The sequence below is a fragment of the Antedon mediterranea genome, chromosome 7, assembly GCF_964355755.1.
Source record: "Antedon mediterranea chromosome 7, ecAntMedi1.1, whole genome shotgun sequence".
Classification (NCBI taxonomy): Eukaryota; Metazoa; Echinodermata; class Crinoidea; order Comatulida; family Antedonidae; genus Antedon; species Antedon mediterranea.
The window spans coordinates 20,015,527-20,041,730 of record NC_092676.1 but is presented as its reverse complement, the minus strand read 5'-3'; the positions used below and the strand labels follow the sequence as shown (position 1 = coordinate 20,041,730).

General features: G+C 33.3%; 1 protein-coding gene across 1 annotated transcript in view; it reads left to right on the top strand.

Annotated features, from left to right (window-relative positions):
* LOC140055280 (serine/threonine-protein kinase tricornered-like) overlaps window positions 1–20,943 on the top strand; it is a 33,609-nt gene extending 12,666 nt beyond the window's left edge. The window contains exons 3-11 of the mRNA XM_072100577.1: window positions 5,853–5,898; window positions 6,352–6,558; window positions 7,196–7,319; window positions 12,947–13,101; window positions 13,989–14,091; window positions 14,553–14,623; window positions 16,489–16,730; window positions 18,578–18,762; window positions 20,468–20,943. Coding sequence (XP_071956678.1) covers window positions 5,853–5,898; window positions 6,352–6,558; window positions 7,196–7,319; window positions 12,947–13,101; window positions 13,989–14,091; window positions 14,553–14,623; window positions 16,489–16,730; window positions 18,578–18,762; window positions 20,468–20,625 — 1,291 coding nt within the window. The 3' untranslated portion in view covers window positions 20,626–20,943. The remainder of the gene's footprint in view (window positions 1–5,852; window positions 5,899–6,351; window positions 6,559–7,195; window positions 7,320–12,946; window positions 13,102–13,988; window positions 14,092–14,552; window positions 14,624–16,488; window positions 16,731–18,577; window positions 18,763–20,467) is intronic.
* The last annotated feature ends 5,261 nt before the right edge of the window (window positions 20,944–26,204 follow it).

Sequence of the window (26,204 nt, the reverse complement as noted above, 5' to 3'; positions counted from 1 at the left end):
ATAATGCCTGATCGTGCTTTTAATATTAATATAAAACTGTCTATTCTGTTCTGGAATTTATCTGCTATCATTAGCAGTAAAGTAAGTATCAGAGCTTATTAATTAAAAGAATGAAATTTATATGGTTATTTCAAGTATTTCATACTATATTTAATTAAAATTAATAGCAATCATTTAAACATCAGCAGTTATCATTGTTTATGTTAATTATTAGTCAGAAATATAATTGAGTGATTGCCATTTATGTCCATTGTGATACCTCAAACAATATTATATTGTAATATTATTAATGACTGCTATTGTTTGCGATCATACTGAAAGTAAATGCTGCGAGGTTGAATATCTGGATTTCAATGGATCAATATAATCTGGGTGGTATGACATCATACCATCATGCATGGATGGCGTTTGTCAAATTCTGCTTTCAACCCGTCATTGTTCTCCGTGCTTTTCAAACTGGTCATTTGATTTCTAATGTAACATTTGTTGTTTTATGATGGACTGATCCTAACTGTATACGCAAGCAACGTTCTTGGAAATGCAAGGATGCTGCTAAATTTGGCACGATTCCACGGTTTTATTCGCAACCGAACAGGGCTCGTACGAATATAATTAGTTTTGAACTAGAGTTGAACTAGAATAAAAACGCCCATTCACGATCTTAGTATAATAAAATTTTCTTGGAATCAAACCATAATCACAATAATTGAAATCTGAATTTAAATGCTACATTTAAGTATCCCATTTGAATTCCCAGATCAGTTTGATTCTTGCACCTTTCATTATCTAGGTGCATTCAAGTGGGAGGTATTGTTCAAGATAGCATAATGTTAGTGCTCTTATATCATTCACCATTAATTGTATTATTTAACACTAAGTTGGAAAGAATAAGCATAATAAAAGTTAATACTTCCTGGATTTGTTTTTCATATTTAAATTGTTCAATAAAATTCTTGTTAAATAACGATTATTATATTTTATTGGACATTTTGTACTACTGTACAGTACCTTACAGTATTCTCTCCGGATTTTTTTTAATTCTTTTTTAAACCATATTTAATGAGGGTGATCCATCCAGCTATTGCTGACCCTCAGAGGTTCACAAGACAAACATATACACAAGATGCTATACATAAACAAAGTCTTATTACAAGTCTTTGTGAGTAATTTGGTCCTTAGAAAAAATCCTGACATGTGACGGGACTTGAACCCAGGACCCTTGGACTGGTAGACAAGCATCATAACCACCAAGCCACAACTACACTGGATATGCCCCTAACTATACCTACCTTACTTACCTAACCTCTTCGGGCCTCGTGGCCCATAAGGCTGCAAGATGCCCCTTACTACCTGTGTTTTTAAATAATTGTTGATTGATTGATTGAAATATATATTTATACTGGGTAACCTCTTCAGTCAAAGACTGGTCTCCCAGAGGGCCCAGTTGGTGATCAGTGGCTGTGATGTACTAATACACCGGGGTAACCCCCTACTCGTCTCGAAAGATGTACTAGGTTATTTAAAGTGCACACGAGCTAGATGTGTACACTGGACCTACGGTTTATAGTCCTTATCCGAGAAGACTCGTTCTACCACCAGAACCCTGGAGTGAGTGAGCCTCGAACCCCTGCCGATGTTATGGCTACGTAATTACGGTTCCACGGTCTTAACCGCTCGGCCACTCACTCACTCACTTGAAAAATGTTTTATAAAGTCTGTAATTGCAGTATGATCAATTAATTTTTCGAGTGACATGTGAGGAGATGAGGTTATAATTAGGCCAATAATTAATTTATAGATTACCTACAATGCAGCTGTGTACTTGCTACAAAGCATCCTTAGAATTTATGTTGTGGCATACACTATATTAATAATGTCAACCTTGAACTTTGACATTTATATATGGAAAAAAAAATAACACCAAGAGAATGTGAAATCTATCATGATATTTCAGTTCATGGTATAATGTATTATTTTCATAATTACTTCTACCTGAACTATACATACATGGCATGTACTGTACTACAAGTTTGAGTGGGGGATGGTTGGGCTTCTGCTTGCATTCTGCATCAGAACTAAGATTAGACTGTAGGCCTACTTAGTGCATTAAATTATCGTTTGGTGCCTGTTCCATATACAGTAGCTATCTCGGGTTGTAATATTTTAAATAACTTCCATTCATACAATTATTGATAATAACACTATGTCATATTTGATACTGCGAATAAATTCCACCAAACACCTGATCACCTTCCCTTAGGAAATAATGTTTTATATATTTAACCATTTACAGTGTAGGTATACTTTGGGCTTTCTAACTGTATGTTATTTTTGTACCTAAATGTCACCAGCTGTTTCCCGTGAGGAACATACAGTAGTAGTAGTAGTAGTATCCTTGGAAATATTACATTATGGATGTACCTTAGTAATATTTAGGGTCAGATAGGTACTATAAAGCTCTGTCTACACTATCAAACTGACAAAAAATGTGATGTGCCAATATATACCTTCTTCTTCTTTTATTGTATCAAACAAAAACAATTTCAATACAAAAGGTAGCCAAGGTATAGCCGAAGCTAATCAAGCTTGGTACCTTTTATCTTAACTAACTTAAGCTACGAAATTAACAAATAAATAACAGAACTTAAAAGAAAATAAAAATTTGATAACGTCAAAAACAAAACAAAAAATGTTGAATAATAAATAAATAACATAACATAACATAAAGTGCTGTATGTACTATACTGTAATAAACAAAACCATATCAGTTCAATAGATAATATCTGATGAATTAACAATATATAAAACATTGTAAATTAATAGATTATTCTTTTATATACTTAAATAAAAGTAATTCTTTAAGTTGTTTAGAGAAAGCAAATCTAGATGTAATTGTTCGTAATTCTAAAGGTAAATCATTCCAAATAATAATAATAAGGGGGAATGGCTAAATTAAAATAATGATTAATTCTTGTATTATATGCATGATCAGTAGTTTCAAAATAATCAGATAAACTATGAGGTAATCTATTATTAAATAGATCAGAAACGAATTTAGAAACACATAAGGTATAAAGTTTATTTATATCTAATATTTTAAGTAAATGAAATAAAGGCGATGAATGTGTTCCAAACTTAGAAAAAGTCATACACCTGACACACATTTTTTGTGTAACTAAAAGGGGTTTTAAATACGAATCATATGTGCTTCCCCATATCTCAATACCATACATTAGATGTGGCTGAATAAAAGCATGTTATAAAGCAAGATTAAAGTGTTCCGAGGGATATAGTGCCGTAATTTGAATAAAATACCAACCCGCTTCCTTAATTTATTGTTCAAATCAACAATGTAGTCTTTAAATGAAAGAAATTTATCCAAAATAATACCAACAAAAGAAATCGTATCCGTTTCAGAAATCTTATTATTATTTATCTTGATAGAGCCATTGATACTAATATTTTTATTTCTTGAACGAAAAACAATAAACTTTGTTTTGTCAGTATTAATTGTTAATTTATTGGCATTACACCAAGTAATTACTTTTTGAAATTGTAGGTTAATTTCGTCAAAATTTAACACATTTCCAGATAAAGGTTTAAATAGGTTGGAATCATCAGCAAAAAGTCTAAAATAAAAAAAATCAGTAGAATAGCGGAATATGGACATGATGATGTCATATCACTACCATATTGAGCACATCACACTTTTTTTGTCAAACTAGTTTGATAGTGTAGACAGGAGACGACGATCTGATGCATGCGGAACATCTCAAAATGATGTAATCATGTCAAGATAGTCGATGTGAAAATCCAGGATTCGCTATTATGCTCTCTGGATCATCATGGCCAGTATTGTAAAAGTCTACTGTATACCCGTATTGATGACGTATTAATGCAGAAATATTGAATATCAAAATATTGAATCTGAACCTCCTTGAAATATTATGTTTTAATTTGGATAATGTGTTATTTTTAGAAATTGTACCAGTAAACAAAATCATATTTTGTATAGCTAGCTTTAAGAATATCCTGTTTTTATTATTAATCTATGTTCTAATCATTCTATAGGAAGGATTTACAGTTGTAAATCCTAGTATTTTAATCAATGTTGTATAATAGCTGTGTTTCTATTATAGATGTGTTTTCATGTTGTACCCTATAAAACAGATAACCAATTTATCTTCTCCATTACCCTTTCAAATCAAATCATCAAATATATTATCCTTTCTTTTCTGAAAAATATTTCAGCGTTATGAAGGAACCTATACTTTTATTTATGAAATAAGCCACCTATCTAGCAATATCATTTATTTTTACCAGCTCCCATAAGGTATGTTGTTACTCTTATACTGTAGGCCCTCAAATCAATCATAGACAAAAAACAAAGCTGAAAAAAAATTAGGTATTTAGAACATGTATACCCTAGAATTTAAGTATTCGGAGCTGTAAGTGTAAACAAAATCCCAGGTTAGCAATAAATGTTTCAGCAAAAGACATAATAGATAACTGAAGTATATAAAACATATTGTATTGTACCATAGAGATATTATAGTGAATAGTTCACTATAATATCTCTATGATTGTACCCAGTGTTCTCCCGATAAAAAGCAATTCCGTACTATTATTTGCAATCCTAATCGTAAAGTGATATATTGCATATCTAAATCTGAATACAAAAGTATGGCACTGTACATTTCAATCTAATTGACATAAAATAGCCTCCAATTGTGTAATAGTTTTAAAAGCTAGGCCTTGCCTAAAAATATTAAAAAAGAAAGTTTGTGTATTGTACCATTTTTACAAATGTATACTGTTTGGGAGAAATTTATTTTAAAGAAATTTTATTGATAAATCTATCTGGTAAAACCAGCTTCAGGAGAACATTGGTATCTGATCAGTAAGATAAGATTTGCTGTGATATTCAGTATGCAGTGTGTAGTACAATATGCTAATACTAATGACATTACAATTATTATTGATATACCACATTGTAATATTTTTGTAACTGTAGATGTTGTGCAGTAATTGATAATAGATAATATTCTGTAATTCTTTGTTTTGAGTTGCAAATCAAGTCAGCAAGGTTTCTATGGTCAGACATCCCCTTGCCCCAAGCCCACACCAGCCCCTTTTACATATATCCCCTTAATGTGTGAGGAACCCTGTCAATGTACCTACTATAGTACTAGTCACCTACAGTACAACAAGACTACGTATTACAAACTACAACATTTAACAGTTATTCAGTTAACGTATTTTATTTGATTGGCTTTGTGGTCAATAAACTATGAAAATATGCAAATGAGGCAATGATGTATACATGTCATCATGTGATCTGCAGAATACGATCGTTACAAGCTATGACATCATTTCATACGAAAGATAATTTGTTTGTATGTTGTGACTTAACAATGACAACATAAGTCGTCTCAAATAGGACCCATGAGACATCTGATTTGTAGTTGTCGTTTAATTTTATACAATTATGAAAATGTTAATTTTGTCACATTTCCTACGGGGGAAAAAAGTTAATGTTTTATGCTTATCTTCAAGTTGTTACCTGATTGCATTGACGTCAGTGTTTATACTTATAAAGCTATACAATAAAATGTTGGCCTTTAATTTTTTCCAGAAAGTGTTAATCATGGTATAAAGCAATTTCTTACATAATGCTAACGTTTACAGTATCATAGTTTATTGTTGTTCTGATCAAAATACTTAATTCCTTGTTTTATAAATTACTAATTCTAATAATTTATTATATAATTTTCAAATTCATATTTATTTTTGATTGATTTAAAGAATTTATCAAAGAAGTTATTCATTTTGTGAATTTTTTTGTCTTTTAGAATAAAGCAACTTGAAGAAATAATAGAAGGTCTATCTGAAGAAGAGGTAAAATAAAGGAAACATTGCTTTAATTGAGAATAACATTTTTCTGATTATTTCCAATACAATTTGTATTTTGCAGATTGGTCATGTTTCCACAGCCAATAATTAACCGATAAACTGCCTGTGGAAATTGGGTTTAACCGATTCCACTTGAGAAAAATTAACTGATAATTATCTCATTCAAATCGATTAATTATTGGATAAATGCAATAATTTTTAACGTTTGACCTGAAGGAAAAATTGTTGCGTTGTGATTGGGCATCTGGTTGTTTGGTAATGACTGATCATGTGCACTTTATTGGTTAGAAAATGAGTCGATAATTTTGTTTTGCCTCTCAGAAGACGGCCATTTTCTATAGAATTATATTACCCTTTTTCTTGTTCTGTTTTACACTAAAAATATATAAAAATTCATTTCTCATCAAAAAATGTTTCTTTTTTATCTATAATTTTTAGAAACGAGAAAAAAGAGCACATCATGCCCAAAAAGAAACAGAATTTCTACGGCTGAAGAGGTCACGACTAGGGGTCGATGATTTTGAGTCGTTGCGAGTAATCGGAAGAGGTGCGTTTGGTGAAGTGCGGCTCGTTCAAAAGAAAGACACTGGTCATATATATGCTATGAAGATTTTACGTAAAGCTGATATGCATGAAAAAGAACAGGTGGGTCATTTAAATATGCTAATTACTTAATTTGAATACCAATTGATGTGTGCAAAATGATATATACTTATGGATATCTTATTATGGACATGTTAACGTAGACAGGCCACAGGGATAGTGTTTATTAGGACGGGACAAGATGTCCAGAATGATCGTATGGTTCTGGGTTTGGTCTACTAGCATTCCTGCTCCCAACTTGTCATCCATACATAATAGCCCTGATGGAGTATAGAATGGGCCCAAGACATTACTATACTACATAATTTAGTTGATAGGACTACGGGTGGTCACAATAATGGTACCAGAATTGTATGGCTAAAAAGCATCTCCACTTCCAAGTTTATCCTGGGATTGTCATTTTGGTAGTATTGTAATTGGCTGGCAAATATGATTAAGATTTTAGCAAAGTAAAAGTGTTAAAAATATTTTTGTTATAATTGTTTTCTTTTCCGAGTACAGGTTGCACATGTGCGATCTGAACGCAATATTTAAATTTCATGTTATGAGTTTTCTAATGTTTTCATCATTGTTTTCTTTTCTGAGTGCAGGTTACACATGTGCGAGCTGAACGCAATATTTAAATTTCATGTTATGAGTTGTCTAATGTTTTCGTCATTGTTTTCTTCCCTGAGTGCAGGTTGCACATGTGCGAGCTGAACGTGATATTTTAGTAGAAGCGGACAACCCATGGGTGGTGAAGATGTATTACTCATTCCAAGATCCAAACAACTTGTATTTAATAATGGAATTCCTGCCCGGAGGTAAGACATTTAATCAGCAATTCTAAAAGCATATACTTAATAGACTCTTTATAAATGTCAATTTATTCAGAATATAAGACACAGCTCAGAAGGCAATTCTACCAGTATCAAATTAACACAAGTACAGTTTTAATTGCTGAACAACAACAATATCACAAATGAACCTCCAATGAGCATCCAATTCATACTTATATTTTCTCATTGGCCAATATTCAAATACATGTATTGTTCTTGTGAAAATAATCGAACATCCCCTTCCCAACACATTCCCCTCCCCGACACATCTTCCTCTCCTACACATTCCCCTTTCCTACACATTCCCCTGTCCTACACATTCCCTTGTCCTACACATTCCCCTTTCCTACACATTCCCCTGTCCTACACATTCCCCTGTCCTACACATTTCCCTCCCCGACACATTTCCCTCTCCTACACATTCCCCTCTCCTACACATTCCCTCTCCTACACATTCCCCTCTCCTACACATTCCCTTTCCTATCCATTCCCTCTCCTACACATTTCCCTCTCCTACACATTCTCCTCTCCTACACATTCCCCTCTCCTACACATTCTCCTCTCCTATCCATTCCCCTTCCCTACACATTCCCCTTTCCCTACACATTCCCCTCTCCTACACATTCCCCTTTCCTACACATTCCCCTCTCCTACACATTCCCCTCTCCTACACATTCCCCTCTCCTACACATTCCCCTCTCCTACACATTCCCCTCTCCTACACATTCCCCTCTCCTACACATTCCCCTCTCCTACACATTCCCCTCTCCTACACATTCCCCTCTCCTACACATTCCCCTCTCCTACACATTTCCCTTCCCTACACATTTCCCTGTCCTACACATTTCCCTCCCCTACACATTTCCCTCCCCTACACATTTCCCTCCCCTACACATTTCCCTCCCCGACACATTTCCCTCTCCACACACTCTCCCTCTCCTACACACCTCCCACTTGGTTTCATGTTAGCCCCAATCTTGTTTTGCCAGCAAAATTTACTGTAATAAATTGGCTCGCAACCGGTAATTTAAAATTGTGTAAAAAATATAACACAACATTAAAAACAAGAGCAAACGGAGTTTATACTTTGTATGTTGGATTTATAACATGTACAATATATTTCACCTTTTTGTATTTACCCCTATACAGTACTGTAGATCAGATTAGATACATCTTATGATCAACACCTCACTTTATATTTTGGAAATCATATCCTTGAAAAATATTGTTTAATAACTACTAATTTAAATGTAAATTAATTAATTTAAGTATTTTGAACACAATAACATGATCATCCTTCATGTCCATTCGTATGACCAAAAAAAAAAGCGATGACAATTCTATAATTAGCCTCCTTTTCTTGTTCAATTAAAATGTACATAATAATTATTTTTACCATATAATTAAATTGAATGATTGATTAATCCAAGCTGTCTGTTGCGTTGGTTTCATCAGCTGTACCTCATTACCATCTGTGAAAACATGTGGTACACTGGTGACACTTCTGAAATTAAAAGGACCGCTTATGGATTCTGCTTTTATATTTGAAGGTTTGCATGGCGAAATCAAATGTTGATATAAAGTTTGAGGTACACTATGTATCTATCAATATATTTTGACTGTCCTCAAGCTTCTTTTATTACGATAACTTGTGTTCTGCATCCATGAAATCTATTGGTTAAAAATCATATTAATTGTATAGCAAGATTATTTAATAGATTAAAAGTTGGAGACAGAAACCAAAACATAATATGTGTTCTGTAGGTAGGTTTGGATACTGTAGGATAAAACAGTAAAGATTGATTTTTTTTTTTTATTCAAAAAATCCTGTAAATGTAAATGGAGAATAACCTGCGAATTGCAGCCTACTGAGCTGAATTGCGCACATGTGGATGACACATACCACAACTTTCTTCTCCCCTAAGGGTCCCTTCGTGTCTAGTGCTGCCAACAAACGGCGTTCGTTAACAATGACAGGGGCTGAATAGTCCAGTACACCAGGGTACCCCCCTACTCTTCCGAAAGATAAACTGGGTTCTTTAAAGGGCACACAAGCCAGATGTCTATACGGGACCTCCAGTTTTAAGTTCTTATCTAAATAAGACTTGTTTTACCACCAGAACAATGTTAGAGGAGTGCTTTGAACCTGTGTCGATTTTATAGCTATGGTTTGCGGCACCCCTGCCTTAACAGCTCGGCCACTCGACTTGACTATTTAATTTCTTAATTTTATTAATATATATCTAAAACCTAGATTTATCAACTTGAATACATGTGTATGCTTTTTGCATTATCTTGGATATAATAAACATACTATATCCTGGTAGTTAACTATCAAATGTGCAGGTCTATTTTGCCCCTAGATTGTACACCTGGAAAGCAGTATGAAAAACAGTAATACAATTTTAGAACAGCCCTCATTTAATCTACTTTAATCTACTTTAATTTAATTAACAATATGTCTACAGTATTCAAACATTCATATAAAGTGATTTGCGTTTACCAAATCCACAAAACATTATTTATGGTGGCCAGGCCACGAAATAAACCAATTTTTTGCATACACCTACTCATTTCTTTATCAAGCTTGGCAAACACATTTTGACCACCCACTATTTGACAAATAATGTAGTTTGTTTTAGACATTGTCATTGAAATTTTCTGTCTGTTCAAGTTTGTATACCATTACCATGTGAAAATTGCTGTTAACACACTATGATAATTTTTCAAATATGGTATGATGTCTATTTAATATTGTGTACAAAACTGAAATTGTCTTTATTTGTAGATTGCTTTTATTCGACGTGTTTATTTAGACCTATTATCAATGACCTTATCTTTGTCTGTTTGTAGATGGCCAACTGTGTACAAACACGACTAGGAAAGATAAATTTGTTGTTTGCCCTGTTTGTAGATTTTGCGAACTGATATGACAACAAACACCATATGCAGAGATCGCATAAATTTGGTGTTATTCTTTAAACAATATGTGTTCTATTAGCTTTGAGGAGAGCACTTTTCAATAGAATATGTTTTGTACTTATCAATAAAGTGATAGCTGTGTGGTTTTCATCAGACCAGGCATACACCATTTACTAGATCTTTTTCAGTTTAATATCTGTGTCTCTGTACCGTACATTTGATGTATCCATGTTCATAATGTACCCTACACATAATGGTGTACCCTAAATAGAGGTGTCAGATGAAGGGGATTGTGCTGTAATTTTGTTTCTTTTCAATTTCAATTTTTTTTGTTTCTGTTGTATTTATATGGTGTTGATTTTTTTTTGTTTTGTAATACAGTATCACGAACTTGTGTAAAAACAATCAATATTGATTGAACGAGTTGTACTGCACATCAGTCTCGTGTCTAAATAAAGTTTATATATATACAGTCTTTGTATCTGTTATCTAAGGCTATTCTAGGCTTTTTCATGCCTTTTGAATAGAGTTAAATTTAATGCTTATTTTTTTTCACTTTCTTCCTCATAATCCTCTCAATCTTTTAATGTAGTGTACTTGAATATACCCAGATATAATAATATAGCAAGATTTAAGGTGGATGATTTTGTCAATATGGCGGATAACAGGATTATAATCTAGGCCCCTCAGCTGACAAAAGAAGGTGTCCCAAGGGGTGCAGGTCAAGTCGGCCCTAAACCGTCTCGGCCAAAGTCAAGTCGGCCCCACGTCAAGTCGGCCCCAAGTCAACTCGGCCACAAGTCAACTCGGCCTCAAGTCAACTCGGCCTCACGTCAACTCGGCCAAAAACTAATCGGTCAACTCGGCCACAATAAAGTATGGAATGCAAAAAGTGCTTAATATTATTATGATTCTTACTATCCACGCTTAAAAAAAAATGAATAAAAAAAAAAATATAATTAAATAATATCATATAAAAAAATGAACTCATTGCCAATATGAATATAAGTACCCACGTGCAGGTACCGCATTTTAGTAAATCGAAGACGGAGGCCTACGTTCCACCATTTGGCCATAGAAAAAATGATTGTACATCGTTTTTGTCCATGATTTGCGTTTAAAAAAAAGGGGAATACCCCGGTCAGTGAAAACACGTAGCAGTTGTAGATATCGAAAAAGCTGCCAAAGGCGCAGGGAGGCGCAGCTACGAATTGTTTTCAATTGTGCAATTTGAAATTTTATTAAACGTATTAATAAAGGAAAGTTGGTGAAATCATTCCTATTTTTTTGCTAAATATATTATTGTCTAAATATTAATATTCATTAAAAGTCAGAATTATTTATAGTTAAAAAATTGTGATGAAATATTATTTTATCAATCCCCTTCATTTGCACTTTTTGCGTTCCATACTTTAACGGGGCCGAGTTTACCGATTATTTTTTAGCCGAGTTGACGTGAAGCCGAGTTGACTTGAGGCCGAGTTGACTTGAGGCCGAGTTGACTTGAGGCCGAGTTGACTTGAGGCCGACTTGACTTTGGCCGAGACGGTTTAGGGCCGACTTGGATCGAAACCGTCCCAAGCCGCCATCTTCCGCTGAAATAAATTTAGCCAACACCACACAACAAAGTGAAGAAGCTGGCCTAGCAAACTGTTTACTGCTTCTGCTAGTATAATATTTCATAAAAAAATTCAGCAAGTAAAGTGTTTGACTAAATGCTGATCCCAATAGTATTATTACTTGATATCAGTGCTATCTGTGAAAATATCCATCTTTTCAACACTTTGAAATGAGTTATTTTAATATTAGTATACAACTACACATAAAGCCAGAGATATGGTAGAATAGTAAACTAATGTGTTAAAATATGTTATAACTGTGCTGTCATGTCTATGAGGAAAATCATTTAATATTATAGCTGCATCCTTCGGAGAAGATGTAAAGCTGGTGGTCCCATGTACCAAGATATTACTCTTTACACAAAAATAATGGGTGTTGTCTCCACTTTTAGCTGCCTTCTACTATTTCAGAGTTCTTAAATTATCCTAAGCCAACAGGTTATCTTGAAACTGACATTATCGACCTTTTCGTTTTCTTGACGCGCAATACATGTCTATCAAATAAAAAATTAATTCTGTGCACGATCAGAAACATATGTTGATGAGAATGGTATTTTTACTAGGTAGGCGTTTACCGAAAACGAAATATTGCTAATAAAATTATATTGATTGGCGAACATTATATTCAATGCAAGACGTTCATATTGCCGTTATTGATGTTTTTGTTTTGAATATGATAAGTTTTTAAGAGATTACATTGGTCTTTTAATCAGAGATTAGGTTTAATATAAGTTGTTGATTAAATCTACCACCAAGGATAAGGACATGCACAATGTATTGAGTATTTTAAAATGCATGTGTTTTATAAATTTATCAATAAAAAAAACACAGTTGTTTATCATATCAGGATACAAAAAAAAACATGTTATTACTTACAGTAAAATAAACATATCTCGTATCTGATCTGTTTTACGGTAGCATGCAGGAATATCAATACCATCTATAGTTTCTCTTTTAAAAAAAAAGAAATATTTAGATGATAAGATATGGTTGATTATAACGTGTTCCCAATTTAGCAATGTTCACAAAATTCATAATAAATCTTGACAAAAGAACATTTGTATTTTTCAGGTGATATGATGACACTACTAATTAAGAGGGACACTCTTTCTGAAGAGTGTACTCAATTCTGTATAGCAGAGACTATATTAGCGATTCACTCAATACATAAACTAGAATTTATACATAGAGATATCAAACCTGATAATCTTCTTATTGATATTACGGTAAGTTTTTTTACGAGTTTATCCTTGCTTTTTAACATGTTGTCTGCCAGCGACGAGTGTACTCGTCATATCTGTTTTGTCCAGGCTCGTCAAAAACAGTGGTTTACTTAAAATGTTTGTTAACCCGCATGTATACGTCATTGGACATTACAATTCCACAGTGTAGTGCTGAGAAGATTGTTAATTTTGAGTTTAATTCTCTGTTTTTGATAACTTGTTCCGGCATACATGACCTTAAAAAAAGTCTGGCAACCAATGTGTTGATTGGTTGATTACGTATTACATTTTGGATCTGCGCTTCACATTATTACCCCAGTCATTTTTTGGGTCAAACACACATGGAAACATACTCCCATAATGTTGCAGCCAGTAATCAGCGCAATTGTGTTTTGACATATACAGTACCAGGTACCCATTTGTACACCTGGGTGAAGAGAGGTACTGTAAATATCTTGCCTAAGGATACAAGTAATGCGACAATCTTGGAATCGAACTCACGATCTAACCCACTGTGCCACATGCCCTATATATGGCTATTTTTCTAGAATCGTATCAGTTTTATATGTACGCCAAATTTGAACTAACCCCAATTGATCAATATTTGCTAAAAGAAAATTCTGTCTAATTTATAGTCTTTGCTTTTTCTTTGGTTTGACGACAAATCTTGTATTGGGTTTTCTTCATCCAAAGAAAATGCATAGTGTCCATCTGTAAAGCTCTGTGCCCATATATGGACATGATGATGTCATATCTCACTACTATATTTGGGCATATCACTACTACATTTGGGCACATCACACTTATTTTGTCAAACTAGTTTGATAGTGTAGACAGCTTAAAGTCTAGTTCCTTGCAATACTAAATCATTGTTTTTTTCTCTTGTACAGGGTCATATTAAGTTATCAGATTTTGGACTGTGTACAGGTTTAAAAAAGGCACATAGAACAGAATTTTATCGCGACTTATCTCGGGCAAATCCAAGAGAATTAAGTAAGTATTGGGATATCAACAATGTTGCTGCAAAGGTTCTAGAAATGTTAAACCCGGAGCTATCCTTTAAGGGCCACCTTCAAGACCTAACAAAGTCCCTTCATAGGGGTGTCTCCTGAATAGTGGTTGACTGTAGTGTTAAAACATACATTTCCCCTCATTCATTTCACAGGAACGTGTCCCCTAAATAGCGTTGTCCCAAATGACTACTACTGTACTATACTTATATCTATATTTTTCTTTGAATTGTGTGATAAAGAATGTAGGGCAATAACCACAAAAACAATAACAACCCATTATGTGTGGTGGGGGGGGGGGGGCGTTACTGTATGGCTCCTAAATGAATAAACAATATGTTCTTTATCGCTATGGCTTCAATTAATTGTACAAAGGTGACAAAAATACAAACAATCGTTACTCTCTATGTTGCTGTGAATTTATTTTTATTTTGTTTTTTTTAGCTGTGCAAGCAAACAAGCCATTAGATTCAAAAAGAAAAATGGAAACATGGAAGAGGAATCGACGTGCATTGGTAAAAATCTAACTATTTTTACTAACACAACTTCTCTTTATTCATCTCATAAAACAAACAAAAACACAAAACAAACTCTTCATTCACAGAATCTACAAGATTGTCCGCCTCATCATTTACGAGCCTCATTACAAATACAGATCACCCTGTAATTATCATCTATTAGAATACAAACATGTACACAACGATGTACTTCCTGTGTAGAGGAATTAAACAGGATGAATTGAGTATAAATTATCATTTATCACTAGTAGAAATGAACTCGCTATTGTATGTACTCATTATTGTATCTCTTTCATGAATGAATGAATCACCCTTTATTTTTTCAAATTGTTTATTTTTTGTTATCGAGGACTTTTAAAATTCCGTACATATATTGTTTAAAATTATATATATTATTATTATATACATACATATATTGTTAAAAATTATATATATTATTATTATATACACCACAAAGAGACGCAGATTATTAATTGTGAACAGCCTGGTGATATACTGAAAATTAAATAATTGATTTGAAACGATAAAGATTGAGTAAGAATGAGAAAACAGTTTTATTTATAAATACTCTGATATCCTGTGTTTCTTTTAATATTACAATAATAAACATTTATAAAGTGCTGTTTGCTGATGGCTCACCGCGCTAAACGTAAAAAAAAAACGGGTGAGATTTAAAAAAATGATGAGATGAGAGATTTACACTGAAGGTTGTGAAGCGGAAACTGGTATCAAACCAATGTTGCTCGCGTAAAAAAAACTTGTATACAAACACAAACATTTTGATATTTCATTAAATGAATGATAGTCCGCACTAAAAAAAAACTCATTTATGAAAACATTTAATGCAACATAAACAACTAACCGATATATTTAAGTCTAATTAAAGCTTGTATTTAAAAACTATTCTGAATGTTAATGGGGGAAACATGTGATTTGGTTCTTTTGTTGGATTTGTTGGAATTAGAGATAATGACACATAAATCATCCAGGTTGGATTCCCATGATCGATGTGTCTTCATAGTACTATCTTACTTCAGGCTGAAGAGCACCATGCGCATTATTTTCATCGTTTATGACTCACTAAATATGCTGTTTAGTCATTTCAATTCATTATTCATATTAAAATTACTTACAAACTTCATGATAATATTAACTGTTATTATTTTTGTAACAATGTCTGAATGTGAAAGGTTCCTTCTAAAAGATTTTAAAAAATTTATATTTTTATATATTTTTTATTTATACTGGGTGACACCTTTTAATCTCCCAGAGGGCCTACACCGTGTTAGCACACCGGAAAACAATCCACTACTGTTTTCAAAAGTTCTTTATTTACATCATGTTGGTATACCGAAAGACAAGGCAAAATTTATATTTTTATTTATTTCTTATTTATACTGGGTGATACAGTATACCCCTTCTGTACAAGACTGTTCTCCCAGACGACGTAGTCTAGGACCATGTAAGCACACCGGATGACAATCCACTACTTTTTATTTTCATGCTACCGAAGGACAAGGCACACCGAATGACAATCCACTACTTTTTATTTTCATGCTACCGAAGGACAAGGCAATAAGAATATTTCATCCCATCGATACAAATGACACAATAGCTATGAGCAGTTGCTATGGCTAAACCCAGGCCCCAGAGAATGAGCAGACCCTTTTGGAGTGCTAAACCAGGGCCTTTACCCCTGCATTACACCACTGAAACGACAAGGATGCGTCTCGAACCTATGCCTCTTAATGCTAGTCCAGCATTTGTTACTACGCCATACCGCTATCAAACGCTTTTCTAGTTTCAATAGGTTATTGTCATCTGATTTAATGAATTGATCTAACATCTTACTCTTGTTATAGGCATATTCTACTGTAGGCACGCCAGACTACATTGCACCTGAGGTGTTTCTACAAACTGGTTATACGCAAGCATGTGATTGGTGGTCACTAGGCGTAATTATGTACGAGATGTTAATAGGATTTCCGCCATTCTGTTCAGAGTCACCACAAGAAACTTACCATAAAGTGATGAACTGGAAAGATACCCTCGTCTTCCCGCCAGAAAATCCGATATCTGCTGAAGCAAAGGATCTTATTTTAAGGTTAATAAAGATATACAGTATTTAATTAGTCACATGTTATCCCTACTCTATGTTGTGTACTCAGTACATTGAGAATACAATCAAATTTGCAAGTCATCCTTTGTGAAACTCTAACCTACTGCCTCCAGATCACTAGCCTGGCATTGATACTGTACTTGGGTGGGTCTCAAGAATTGCTTTCCTAAGTCTATTACGTGCCTAGCTTACCTGGATAAACCGACAAATGCCATATTTCAATGAATCTCTAAACAAGAACAACTACTTAGCTTCGTGCGCATGTAGTAGCAATCTCAGTAACTTTCTTTGCAAACAGCAAATTCACTGTGAATTGCAAGCTCTTTGTCAGACATGTTTACTCTTTCATGTCTCGAAAAGTAATTAAGATGGTGAATTGTAGGGATGTTCCCACTTGAGGTTAGTGGACTGTACCATTTAGAGAGAGGGGTGTTCAATGAATTTTCTACTTTCGAGTATAAATCGCTCTTTGAGGAGAAATATGGCATTTGTCGGTTTATCCAGGTAAGCTAGCACTTATAGACTATCAACACCATTTCTGGTTTGTGTAATTTTATTGTAAAGTGTTCTCAATGTGTACAATACAATTACTTCAGAGGAGAGCAAACATCTGTCCAATTAAAATTGGTTCCCTGATACAAACCTGATACAAATCTACTTTAATAGTAGTAGTTAAATACATACACAAATATTTATTTTTTTTTAAATTGTTTTTCTTACCTAAAAGGAAATCCAGTGTCACCATATATTGTCACCAGGCCAAAGGCTGGTTATAAAATAGAGGACCTGCAAAATCAACTTAAATTTATTTTGTATCATCTATGTAATATAAACTTTTCTTCATGTCAACAATGGCCACGTTTCTGCTGCCAAAAATATACCGTATATATACGGTATATTTTATATACGGTATATTTTTTGGCAGCAGAAATGGGTCTCATAAAAAATATACCGTATATATTTGCGGTATATATACTGCATAAATATCCCCATCGTTTGTGGATATTATACGGTATATTCCAAAATATACCGTATATTTCGTTCCCCGTTTCTGCTGCACTCAAAATATACCGTAAATGTGACCCGAATTCATGACACGAGGTAAAAAACTAACAGAGCGCGACGCGTTTGTTTTGGTTTTTCTGCTGCATTGAAAGTTGAAACACACGTGTAAAAGCAAGCAACAGATCAAAATGTCACTGTGGACCGAACAAATCACTATTTTTGCAATTCAATTGTGGGGGGAAGCGAAGGTTGGGGGAAGACTGCATGGCAACAGAAGCGATACCAAGATTTTAATTACAATAAATCGAATGTTCTTACACAACGTGATGTAAAATCATGGTAAAATACTGTATAATAGAAAATGGAAATTAAAACGGCAATATAGGATAATATAGCATAATATAAACTCAATTTGAATAACAGAGTTTATTTATAGTGAAATTTCTAGATTGTGCTTGTATGTGCGGTGTAAATTCGTTGCTACTTCTACTCATTAGATTTAAAATAGAAAGCAATGCTTTGACGTTTTGAGAACCATCATTGTTTTGTAAAAACCTCACTCACACGAGGTCAATCCATACTTCCGTCTCACGAAATGCATTTTGGGTAATGAAAGCCAACTTTTTTACAACCCACCCACGAAGTATGTGCAGCGAAAACGGTGCACGAATTTCATATACGGTATATATACGGTATATTTTGGGTTGGCAGCAGAAACGGGCCCAATGTAGTCAGGAAAAATTCATAGATGTTTGTGAATTGTGAAGGAGGCCCTCTGTTGTTGGATATGTCAATAAACTTTTATATCATCTACATTATACCAATAGGCTATGCTGTGAAGCAGATCATCGCATCGGCAAGAATGGAGTTGATGAAATCAAGAGTCATCCATTTTTTGAAGGGGTTGACTGGGAGCACATTCGTGAACGACCGTCGCCTATAGCAATTGATGTCAAAGGTCTTGATGATACCTCAAATTTTGATAGCTTTCCAGATATTGAGGTCAAGCCACGTAAGTATTCATTTACATTGTGCAATATCTTATTAAATAAAGAATCATTTATTAGTTCAGTATGTGGTTGTTTTGTAATAGTGCTAATAAACAGTATTTAAATCGATCATCATGTTAGTTTTATCAACTTTCTACCATCATCTTCATAAACTTGGTCATTGTTAGCATCATCCATATCATTATCTTCATCACTTTATCGTTCTTATCATCATAATCATCTCTCTCATCATCATACTTAACATCTTTTTATCTCAGCATCATCCATATCATTATCTTCATCACTTTATCATAATTATCATCATAATCATCTTCTCTCTTATCATCATCATACTTATCATCTTTTTATCTCAGTATCATCCATATCATTATCTTCATCACTCTATCTTTCTTACCATCTTTTTCATCTTCATCAACTTGGTCATTGTTAGCATCATCCATATCATTATCTTCATCACTTTATCATTCTTATCATCATAATCATCTCTCTCATCATCATACTTAACATCTTTTTATCTCAGCATCATCCATATCATTATCTTCATCACTTTATCATTCTTATCATCATAATCATCTCTCTCATCATCATACTTATCATCTTTTTATCTCAGCATCATCCATATCATTATCTTCATCACTTTATCATAATTATCATCATAATCATCTCTCTCATCATCATACTTATCATCTTTTTATCTCAGCATCATCCATATCATTATCTTCATCACTTTATCATTCTTATCATAATCATCTCTCTCATCATCATACTTAACATCTTTTTATCTCAGCATCATCCATATCATTATCTTCATCACTTTATCATTCTTATCATCATAATCATCTCTCTCATCATCATACTTATCATCTTTTTATCTCAGCATCATCCATATCATTATCTTCATCACTTTATCATTCTTATCATAATCATCTCTCTCATCATCATACTTATCATCTTTTTATCTCAGCATCATCCATATCATTATCTTCATCACTTTATCATTCTTATCATAATCATCTCTATCATCATCATACTTATCATCTTTTTATCTCAGCATCATCCATATCATTATCTTCATCACTTTATCATTCTTATCATAATCATCTCTATCATCATCATACTTATCATCTTTTTATCTCAGCATCATCCATATCATTATCTTCATCACTTTATCATTCTTATCATAATCATCTCTATCATCATCATACTTATCATCTTTTTATCTCAGCATCATCCATATCATTATCTTCATCACTTTATCATTCTTATCATAATCATCTCTATCATCATCATACTTATCATCTTTTTATCTCAGCATCATCCATATCATTATCCTCATCACTTTATCATTCTTATCATAATCATCTCTATCATCATCATACTTATCATCTTTTTATCTCAGCATCATCCATATCATTATCTTCATCACTCTATCTTTCTTACCATCTTTTTCATCTTCATCAACTTGGTCATTGTTAGCATCATCCATATCATTATCTTCATCACTTTATCATAATTATCATCATAATCATCTTCTCTCTTATCATCATCATACTTATCATCTTTTTATCTCAGTATCATCCATATCATTATCTTCATCACTCTATATTTCTTACCATCTTTTTATAACATCATTATCAACATCATCATCTTTTACACTTTTATTATTATTGTTTCATATGTTCTGTATATTTCTTCTTTTTATTTCAGTTGCTCCTGTACCTAAAGAAGGTGATGACAACTATAAAGATTGGGTCTTTATTAATTATACTTTCAAACGTTTCGAAGGCTTAACACAACGGGGAGTGCAACGCAGCGCAAACGCTAACCGGTTATCAACACTTGTTTCCCAAAACAATTTCAGGTAGACGGTAGCCACCAACGAAACTAATATGTACTTAACAGATGAAGTTTTTCTAGCATAAAAAAGCATTTAAAATTATTCTCTCTCACTAAATTATTCATTTCAAAAATCTATATGTTTGTCATGTGTAATGTTTTGAGTGAAAAAGATGTGTTATTTGTGTAAATTCACTGCATTCAGTGGAAAACAGATGTTTTTATGTATGTTTACCACAAACAAGAATGAGTAAACTATGTTCAATTGTTATTTAAACATATGTGACAATAGATCAATATAGTTGATGAATATTGTTTCTTAAGCTTTGTCTACACTAGCAAACTAGCTTGACAAAAAAAAGTGTGATGTGCCCAAATATGGTAGTGATATGGCCAAATATGGTAGTGATACGACATCATCATGTCCAAATATGGGCACATCCCATTTTTTTGTCACATAAAATTTGATAATGTAGACAGCTCAATTTGCAACTGCTATAAAGGAAGGCAGATATACATGGTTGAATGGTTACGTTATGTCTTGAAGTCAGAAATATAAAACAGAGCTACATATCATAGGAGTCAAGCTCTGTCTATACTATCAAACTTTATGTGGCAAAAAGATTGATGTGCCCATATATGGACATGGTGATGTCATATCACTACCATATTTAAGCATATCACTACCATATTTGGGCACATCACACTTTTTTTGTCAAACTTGTTTGATAGTGTAGACAGAGCTTTAGAATTTTGCTCAGTCTGTAATATTGTTACACAACGGTTGTCTTGAAAATCTCGTGGAATAGTCTATGCAAGTCAGGTGAAGAAGATTGAGTTTGTGATTGGTCGACAGCATCATTCCTTCTTATTAGTCAATGCAATCATTGTTGTCGTCGTCGTATGTTTGTCGTTTTTGTTTTCTCAGGCTCTGTCAGCGTTTTGTACATTAGGAATATATTCATTAGAATCCATGGCTTGGATATGTTGGACTATTACCCAGTCTGGGTATGTTAATATGTAAATGTATCTGAGAAAGTGTGTATTTAAATATTAGATACTTGAGAAAGTGTGTATTTAAATATTAGATACTGCTTTGAAAATAATATTTAAAAATCAATCTCTTTAATCATCGCCATTATCAATAATTGTTACTAACATAAGTAGTATCATAAATAGAATTTACTCGTCATCATTGTCGTCATGCAATAATTACTATAATCATCATAATTAGTCATCATAATCATCATGACATGATCATCCTTGATCATTATCATCATCGCATGATCTAGTCACAGTCATTAGGTGACCATAAAATGATCACCTGATATTATCTGATTATGGTCGCCGTGATCAGGTGATCATCATAGTCATGAAATGCTCACCTGATCATTGTTATGATCTGATTATAGTCATGAGATGATCACCTGATTGTTGTCATGCTCTGATTATCATCATGAGATGATCATTATGAGATGATTAGGGTCATGATTCGATTTCGTCATGACCTAGTTATCTCAGATTATCTGTGAAGTGATCCATACATCAGCCATAGTTTGTATATAAAATAGCTGGCTTATAGGCAGCTACCATTTCAGATTATCAAGAAGGACTCAAATGAATTTAAAACATACCTGTAATGCATGTTAAACCTCTATATCACTTAAGCCTCACTCCTAATACCTAAATCCTGAGCACTTGCGTTGTTTTTTGGCTTAATATTATCACTGTGTTGTTGTTTTTGTTGCCAAAGAAAACGTTAACAATGATATATATGTATATAGATAATAAATGAATAAATAAGAATGTATTTTTGGCAAAAATTTATCGTGATGTAAAGTAAAACAGTGTGATTATGCCTTGCGTTGTCTTCCCATGCTTGCTCTAGGATCAAAGGTTGGAAAGCATGGAAAAGAGGATAATAATAGGAGATGATTTAGTGACTGTAGGTATCTATGTAAAGGAGAATATCGCTGATATGGAGAAAAGTAAGAATGAATGAAATGGGAGGAAGGGAGAGTAGGGGATGATGCGGGAGGTAGAAGAATGGAACGAAGATGGCAGGAATGATTGATGGAGAAGTAATATGAGAAAGGAAGTAGAGATTATGTGGAAAGAGGGATAGGAAGAGTAGAAAGGACAGGAAGAGATGAAGTAAACATTATAGAAAATAAAAAAAAGGAACAGAAAGGAGGATAAGTTGGACAATGTGATGAGGGGCTGGGAGAATGTTGATTCCTAACCCTGTATACCTTAGTCTATGCATGTTGTTTAGCAGTTTAGTGGCCTTATTGCGAATCACTTGAGCCTATTATTTTAAGCCTCCTTGAATGATATAAACTCACCTACATACCTTAAGATTATATATTCAGAAAATAAAGCTATTGTGTACAGTTGCGACAATATAATAAACTCTGTAAATAATATTGGTCAGGAAAAAGCAATAATTTGGGTGGTATAAAACACTGGTATAATAACAGTGGACAATAGATAGTCATTTCCTCTTTTTCAAAATGCACTTTTTTCTTTCCATATGAAAAGACAATAGGAACCATTTGATGTCTGTATGATGTACTAATACAGAGCTTAATGGGTATCTGCATATCTACATCTCTTCTATGTTTTAGCACTACAGTCAACCCCTATTAAGAAGACACTATTTGTAAAACGAATGAGGGGAAATTTATGTTTTAACAATACAGCCAATCTCTATTCAGAGGACACCCCTATTGAGAAGACACTATGTGTAAAACGCATGAGGGGAAATTTATGTTTGAACACTACAGCCAATCTCTATTCAGGGGACACCCCTATTTAGAAGACACTTTGTTGGGTCCCGATGATGTGCCTTGATAGGGGTTTTACTGTGTTCGCAGACATTGAAATAATAGAATTTTTTCCTACAGTATATTATTCTACACACAATAATTCATATGACAAATAAACACCTTTTAATGGTCACATTGAATTTCTAAGCAATTTTTGTATTAAGCACTATTAATACTTCAATACAGTAATGTTAATATTCAAAACAACTCCATACTTTAAGAATGCCCTATTATGCACAATTTAAGTCTAACCTTTGAAATATAAATCCGTACTCGCTACTCAATCTTTAACCATTTCAAACTCAAATCAAATTAACAACGATTTCAGTTGGATTTATTTTTCCTGTCAAGTTAAGCTCAATATGTTTCAATGTCAGGTATTCTGCCTTTTATGACGATAAATTCTATCCAATGATTTGTACAGTATATAAGTATATATATAAAATATAACGTAATGATAACATGGTGTATATAGAGACATTAAGAGATATATGGTAACACTTTGCTATTAATGCATTTTGTCTTAATCTTGTGGATCTTTGAATCCATTCTTTTTATGTTGGCACCTCATTACTTGTTGTACACTAAATATTTTTGGCATGATGCATTATTGTTTGGGTTCCCTTCTGAGGATAAACTCCCTCTAGGCCTATCATAAATGTGGTTGTCTTCATAGCATCATTAAATGCGATTGTTTTGCATTTGTTAAGGATTCCGTTTTGTTACATTTATATTAATCCTATAGCTCTGCAAGTTTTATATTTTGGTCTACTGTCAAACCCCTTTCAAGTTGGTTTTAAATCCATTTTTAAATGATCTGTACTTTGCTTGTGTTCTTTCTAGTTCAGTCTGGTTTCCTATGAATGGGATTTACTTGTTATAAGATCAAGGTCTTCTGAGGAAGCCAGTCCAAACCGGTTAAAACTAATAGTAGATTTTGCACACAATGAGATTGTGGTGATGTTAATGTTCTATCTATACATTCGTTTGTTTCCTTTTCATTTTCTCCCAGAGACTTGGATTGATAGGGATTAGTTTCTGGCAATCTATAATTCTGCTGGTTTGTTAATCTGTTTGCAGATGCATAACATTTGAGTTTTAATCAGATTGTTATTGTAGTTGTGTGTTGTTATCCTCTCAAATATGTTTCCTATTTGTATCCACCCATTAGGTAAGATAGGGTCTAATACCCTTTTCACACTGCCTAGCAAAACTTAGGGTTTACACACACTGGGGTGTTGTATGATGTGCTTCCAAGTGTGTGTTTGAATTGTAAACTCGAGAGTTTGTTTTCTTGGTAGTGTGAAAGCGGTGTGAGAATGGTGAGGTAAGGATATAATAGACCTGATACGTCACACAGGATCTTAGAACCCACAGAACCCACTACATAGAGTAATACCCATAATAATTTGTATTCAATAATACCACTTCCCTAGTTATGAGTTCAAATTGAATCATGGTATCGAATCATTAAACTCTTCCTTTTGCTAATTCACGTTGGATGGAAAATAAATTTAATAACATGCTCATTTCAATACTTTGTGTTAGAAATAATGTTTTGTTTTCTGATCCTAATTTGCTATTTATACCATTCTAAAAAAATTAGGTCTATTTAATTTTGTTTTGTTTTTATAATAAATTATACTGTACTATTATTTTTATATTCAATTTATTTTTAGTGCTTTAAATTTGATAAATACTCAGATTGTAATTGTTTTAAATTATAAAACAAAAGTAGTTCTCTGATTGTCAAAACAAACATTTCTATTGAATTGATGTGAGGACATGTATATTCGATCACTTTCAATCCATTTGTTCAAAATAGTATTTCTGATTTGGTTTTGCAGATGTATACATTATATACAGTATGAAGTGCACTTTGGGCTTTACTGTCGTTTTATAGCATTTGACAAGTATAGAGTATTGATTTTAACTCTGCTTTCGCACTTGGTATTGGTAACCGATTTCAAACCAAACTTTAATAAGAGTTGTATATTATTTTCCCACACCAGTTTTTAAACAAATTAGCTAAGTTAGCTTAAGGTACATTTTACCAGGAACACTAGCTGGTATTACAGCACTGATAACTGTTTTAATGGTACATTAGTATAACACTGGTACATGTACTGTATAACACTGTGGTACATGTATAACACTGTGGTACATGTATAACACTGTGGTACATGTATAACACTGTGGTACATGTATAACACTGTGGTACATGTATAACACTGTGGTACATGTATAACACTGTGGTACATGTATAACACTATTACATGAGAAAAAACACAGTGGTACATGAAGACACAGTAGTAATGTGTATAACACTGTGTATGTATAAAACCATGCTGTATGTATAACACCATGCTGTATGTGTAACACCATGCTGTATGTGTAACACTGTGGCACATGATAACACTGTGGTAGTACATATAGTATTTAAACCACTGTGGTATGTACTGTATACTGCAACATTTACCAGGACAAAATGTATTATGGTATATGTATTATAACACTGATATTTTCCCAATGTATTCTACTATTCAGACAAAATCGGTATAACCATCTTATAACAAAAGTAACTTTAAAAGCATGAATATCAACTAGTTTGAATTATATTGACTTTAAAGGGTTGTTTTACTTAATTTTTAATGACTTTCTGTTTAATAAGTAGGTGTAAATTTGCACTTTAATTGACCCTTGACTGCTGCCTGCTTTCAGCTTGACCGGTGAATATGCAGTAAACCGTGACTGAGAGACCAGTCCGGCAGTCATTTGAG